This window comes from Galleria mellonella, unplaced genomic scaffold (genome assembly GCF_026898425.1).
Source record: "Galleria mellonella isolate WM207_F2 unplaced genomic scaffold, CSIRO_AGI_GalMel_v1 utg146, whole genome shotgun sequence".
Lineage (NCBI taxonomy): Eukaryota > Metazoa > Arthropoda > Insecta > Lepidoptera > Pyralidae > Galleria > Galleria mellonella.
Window position 1 is genome coordinate 2,444,560 of NW_026441999.1, and position 6,634 is coordinate 2,451,193.

The following is a 6,634-nucleotide window of genomic DNA, read 5'->3' on the forward strand; positions in this document are numbered from 1 at the left end:
AGGGTCGGCAACGCACGCGTAACACCTCTGATATTGCAGGTGTTCATAGGCTACGGTAACCACTTACCATCAGATGGGCCGTATGCTTATTTGCCACCTCAGTGGTATAAAAAAAAGGATAAGTGTACTTTTTACCCCGGTCAGTGAACATATCTCAGTCGGGCGGACAAATAGTAAAAGTAAAAATTTGTCATTTTATAATATTTATAGAATAAATCCTAAGTTTCTTTTAATCATAACTATTTAAAACATATCATCAACAGTTGTCAGTAAAAAAATAATTTCTCCATAACAATATAGGAAAGTCATAATACATTGAAAAATCCTTAATTTATATTGAAGACTCAATTTTTATCTCTTTTTTCTAATTCTTTAGGATAATATTTGATTTTCCTGATAGAATACTTCCTTAAACTGATGATTTTGCTTTTAATCTGTATAAAGAATTGTATTTATAATTTCATCCACAAAAAGAAAATTACGTCTAAGCATTATTATGTAAGTAATTATTACGTAATTTTATATAAAAACCAGACCCGACAAATGTAATTTTTTCTTTTTCCTCCGTACTCCCACTTAGTGAATCCATTTTTTCTTATCAATATAAAAAAGTATTCCATCTCTCAAGTTACAATACAAATTTATAAAATTTCATTAAAATTAACGCGACCGATAAATGCACGAAATTTTTATATACATATTAAGATATCGAATATGAAATTACGCCAACAGAACACAATGAAAATGGCCCCGACCGCGGTGCTTCTCGATTTCTCCTGTTCAAACTATAAATCACTTATAAGCCGCAGTACAAATAGCAGGCGCGAATGATATAATTGACCAGCACACTCCGCGCACTACTCACGCGCGGGGTTACCGACTACAAGTAATTACGTGTAATTTGTGTAAGTGAGAACACTTGGGATTTATACGTTTTTTTTTATTTAATCAATTGATTGCTTCAATTTTAAAACGCCATGTTTTAACCACAGTCTAATTTATATATATATATCTTTTAACATAGGAAGTAGTGAGTGAGCAGCTGCGGTACAAAACATGAAACTAAGCAACAAAAATAAATACAAATCATAATAATCATCAGTATGTTCATAACTATACCATAACATCATCTATGTATTTAAGTCTCATTCGGCTCCCCATTATCCCATCGCCCACGTAATCCAAAGCAACGCTAATGCAAGCGCAACCTTTCAATGCGGAAATACTGCATACGTGTAAGATTCCTTATTAATATTCCAAAAACAGGACTCAAAGTACTCGCCAGATAAATGCAGCCACAGTTACTCCTTTTAATTAACAAAAACTGGGAGTCTACCATGAAATTAAATTCCGGATGTTCGTCTTGAATCCTATCATAAAAGTCGAAAAGATATTTGTTATTAAGTATTATGTAATTTTAACACCAAATTTGTATTTCTTTCCTCCCCGAAATTTCGAAAAACATTGCTTGTACCTTTGTACAAATTTGGTCTATTTCTCTAAATAACTCTGAGAAAAATGTGTCTTCATTAATAACATATATTCAACTATGTATTATTTATTATATTACTAGATACCCTCACTTCTTACAAATAAAAAAAAAATCTAATTTCTATAAATTTTTTTTATGCAACTTAGAATGACAAACAAGCTGACGGCCCACCTGATGGAAAGTGGTAACCGTCGCCTATAGACATGAGCAGTACCATGGACATAGCAGACTATACTGTTTCACCCATGATACCCCCCATGCGTTGCCATTCCTGAGGACTCAGGTGTTATTCCTCTGCACCCAGTAAATTCACGCCATATCCCACCCTTCAAACCGAAACACAGTCATGCAAACACAACTGCTTCACGGTTGAAACACGAATGGGACAGAGGTACCCAAGCAATCGACTTTTGTACAAAGTCTCCCTCTGGTAGACTATAAATTAAATATATGAATTATTACTCTTAACAGGTGTGGTTCAAGAACCGAAGAGCGAAATGCAGACAGCAACTCCAACAGCAAACCAACACCCAGATATCAAGCAAGTCCTCCAGTTCCAAAACCTCATCCATATCAGCCAGTTCTAACATAAAAGGCAGCAATAGCTCCAATTCTTCATCAACAAAGATAACTACTTCGAAATCTTTAACTGGCTCCACGAATTCTAGTATAGCTAACACTCAAAATACCTCGAGTATTACCACGTCCTCACCAAATCTTCCCATCACCCCAACCACATCTGTCAGCCCTCCCATAAACGTTATATGTAAAAAAGAGTCGGCTCCCTCTAATTATGACTCTTCACCACTCAATAAGAACAATTTAAGTTCTTTAAGTCACCATTACAACTCAAATGATACGTTAAGAATCAGCGGGAAAGAGTCTTCACCGTCTGATTCTATATCAAACGTCCACGGCTACGGGGTAACACCTAAGCAAGAGTTGTACAATAGTCCAAAAAGGCTGGACTATTCCAGTAAATTGGACTACTCGGAAAAGTCTTTCGGGAGCAGTTTGGTCAAAGACCAATACAGCTCAAGACTTACAGGTAACTTGACGCCGCTAGGGTCAAATTCCTCGATCATGACTACTCCTTCTCCCCCTATAACTCCTCAGAGCTTGAATGGTCCCGGGAATGTGTATCATCCTGACAACTACAATAGCTTCCACTGGCCTGGAAGCTCGGACTACATCAGGAGCTACTCAAGTACCCATCACCATCAAGGATACGGGCAGAGTGCCTACAATTCGCCGTATTATCCGAGTCAGGTATGAGGTTTTTTATTTATATATGCTTTTATCATCATCATCATCATCATCACATCAGCCGTTAACTATCCATTACTGATCATAGGCCTACCTCATAAGTAGGATTCTTCCAATAGTTGTCAAGTTTGGTAGGCAGGTTGGCCACCGCAGTTAGACTTTGGTGATATTTTAAGAGGGACGCTGCTGTCCGCCCCTCGAACATCTAATTCTCTTTGACACCTCTTACGACACACGCCGTTCTATATCGTTATATGCTTATATTATATATTAATAGTAAATATGGCTATGGAAGCCACTTATCTGCTACCAAGACCAGGAAAAAGTTTAAGTGTAATAGAAGGAGATTTTGTACATAAATCATCTGAATTGATACCTTTGTCCCACTCTTCTGTTGCCAGTTAGCTATATTTATATGGCTATGTTTTGGTTTAAAATAAAAGATTTGGCAGTGAAATTACTGAGTACGGAAACTTCAAGAACGGCAACGCATTAGTAGTTACTATGATTGTCACAGTGTAATCTATTGTGTCTGTATTGCTCTTCATATCTATAGACAGTCGTTATCATTTTCCATCAAGTGAACTTAGTTGCCAATCCGAGTAGCATAAAAATACAACAACTAACTTTCTCGTCGCTACTCCGTGCGCTTGGATTTTAGAAATAGGTACACCAATGAAATGGGCCACTTCTAGACGGCGTATGAAAATAAAACATACACCAGTTTAGAAGTTAATCCTGCAGGAACACAATTGTGACAACCGATATGAGAACAGCAAAGACAAGACGCAAAATTTCCAAAAAAAAATATTTCAGGTTCTATCCCTCTTATTAAGACCCCTTATATATAAATAAGACCCTTCAAATATCTTCCATGTACAGACAACGCCTTACAATTTAATTATATTTGTAAGATACTGACAAATACTTTCTTTCAGATGGAATACTTCAATGGATCGTCGGTGAACCAGGCTCATGGTGGCCACCACAGCCACAACTTAACCGCCAACGGCAACCAACTTTACAACCAAGTGTCGTTTGGCAACCCGTCGTCACCGTCCGCGTGGCCATCTCACCACAATATCCTAACCTCTGGCGCCGAATCACCAGAAAACCAATCGCAAAATTCACCTCACCTAAGCATGCTTCAGGCGTCCCAAATAACGAACTTTCCTAATTCAGGTAACAGTTATTTTGCACCTGAAAAATACGGAATCAACATGGTTTAGTGTTTCTAGTCCTCTATTTGTAGATTGTAAATAATTGTACAATTTTAAATCGATATTTGTTCAATGTACAATTTACAAAGATCTCGCGCGTTTCCGAACGGTTTCTTTATATTATCTGTGGCCATCTTTATTTGCACTTCCCATAGTTTTCAGTTCTTAATAATCGTTTTCATTTATTCTATTTAGTTTAATTGTAATTTCATTAAGAAAATAAAAATGATTTTTGATATCTGAAAACATGTGAAAATGCAATATGTGTACATATCACTGAGTAAAATTAATTAATTAATTAATTAATTATTAACTAGTCCTATTTTTTTACGAAACAATCGATTTCTTTGTAAATCGCAGGTAACTGGGCTGTTAGTATTTTTTCAAATACATGTAACTAATTATCCTTAGCAAGACTTGGAGCTAAAACAATACAATATAGTAGTAAACTAATAGTTTTTTTAAGTCAGAAATGAGCATTTTGTTAAAGCTGTATCTTATATTACATCTGGGACTAAATTTTATGTTTTGGAAAAAAGGTAATACTTTCGCGAAAGTCATGTTATTAATATAAAATATCGTCTTGCCACTGGGTAAATCTTTTAAGAACGATTTTGCAATCCGATATGTATGATTCCCCGGACGTGTTTGCCAATCTAGAGATAACGTTATGACAGTGCTATCTGGGGAAGCCGACATGAAATCGTTCAAACATTACTTGATGCTTGACTACTAAATTGTACCTTCTTATAAGTAGCTTAGTATCGTAATTAGTAATTACATTATACCCCCACCTCTTGCTAAGTATTTTTATTTACTGTATACTATAAAATTTTATCAACCTGTTCCAACTTGATGCCAAATGAAGATTGTAAACTCAACGAAATATTGTAAAAAGGCCTAATGCGTGTATCGAGTTAGTGTTGATTGTTTATAAAAAAAAAAAAAGCCCATTTATTTAGGTGTATGTATAGATATTTCTTTTCATATTGCTTCCCAATTCCTATGTATAAATACTTGAGTCATATCACTTATATTAAAAATATATTTTTAGGTTATACTTAGTGATGGAGTTCACTAAAGTAACATTAATATTAAATATAGTTTTCTTGTAAATATATACGTATTTGAGATTTTTATTTAAATAAAACAATGTAAATGTGTGTGTTCCGGATGTATATGTGACTATTAATATGTAGTATAAGATTCAATAAGTATCTGAAATCTGGTATTAAACAGTTTTTACCGGTAACAGAATAAAGCTGTGTGTATACATAGAGGAGCATGCCGTGAACACAGAAGGTGATATCGATAATACAGGTATCGATATCGATGATATCGAAGACGTTAATCTCCTTTCAAAGGGTGTTCAACATGGAAAACTAAATATTTTTCTCAAAAAGAAAAACAATCAATTATTAAAACTAACAGAGCTGTCTAATTAGTAAGAGAGGGGTTGACATTTCTTGTTGTTTTTTTTTACCTTTATGTTTTAAGCGGACATATTCAGTTTTATTAGTAAATTACTCCCTTAAAAGGTTGTCGATATCACCCTGTATACCGTCGGCTTCGTAGTACAAGGACGGAATTGGAAATCAACATTTACAGATTTACAGTTCCATAAAGCCGATAATAGTCTTCACGCTGTTAGCTATTTGCGATATCATATCGCCATTATTGCAATGTCAAAAAATAGATTCCGTTTTTCAGTGACTCTTCCAAACGGAGAAGGTTCTCGATTCGTCTGCATGTTTTTACACGATTACGTCCCAATATCTTTTTTCAAAAGATAGGATTTACCCCCGTCTCGGTCCCATATTAATTTTGTGACGATTGAATACGTATTTTCTCTTCGCTGTGCAAAATTAGACTTATTCCAATATATATATTTGAAGAAATACAATTCCGAATTCTAAATTCAAATAATTGAAGTATTCCTTTGGCATGAGTAATATCGATACCACACCGATATCTATATATTGAGTTTCTCTAGATATTAATATTGGAAATAAGAGTCGTCACTCATATCAATATCAGCCATACCGGTGTGATACCTATATACATTTCGATGTTATATATTGGATAAACAATATTTAATATATCCGCTGCTGAGTCAATATATAGATATTGTATTCCTGTTTTTTACGCAAAATAACATTTATTTGTTATTCATTGAGTGTGAGACTAAAAGTACTATACAATAATTTGCAAAATCGCAATATCTTATCAAATTAATATCTTCTTTTTTATCATTTTATTGTCTTTTACCACTACTTCTTACTCATTTAGTGGTGGCGCCCTCTATGGACAACTAGATTCTAGGCCGCCTTCATTGTACACTATCGCTTACGCGCCCTCCGCAGCACGAAGCCTGTATCAATAATTCTTTTTTTTTTTTTTTTATTTATCTCAAAATCTAGTCAACAGATAATTTCTATATGATTTCTCTGTGATATCTACACAATTTTATATAAATTTTGAAATCGCTTTATTAGCTACCTCACATGCCAACCATCATATTAATACTGTTATTATTTTATTTTTAATATTATCATCGGATCTTAAAATTGAGATAACCAGTGCAAATATTCCTAATAACTTGTTATTCATACATTGATATACAAAAAACCAAGATGCACAATTAGACAAAATTAAA

At 34.4% G+C, this 6,634-nt stretch overlaps 1 protein-coding gene across 1 annotated transcript in view; it reads left to right on the forward strand.

Annotated features, from left to right (window-relative positions):
• LOC128200054 (homeobox protein OTX1) overlaps positions 1 to 6,402 on the forward strand; it is an 84,916-nt gene extending 78,514 nt beyond the window's left edge. The window contains exons 4-5 of the mRNA XM_052892049.1: positions 1,964 to 2,761; positions 3,697 to 6,402. Coding sequence (XP_052748009.1) covers positions 1,964 to 2,761; positions 3,697 to 3,987 — 1,089 coding nt within the window. The 3' untranslated portion in view covers positions 3,988 to 6,402. The remainder of the gene's footprint in view (positions 1 to 1,963; positions 2,762 to 3,696) is intronic.
• The last annotated feature ends 232 nt before the right edge of the window (positions 6,403 to 6,634 follow it).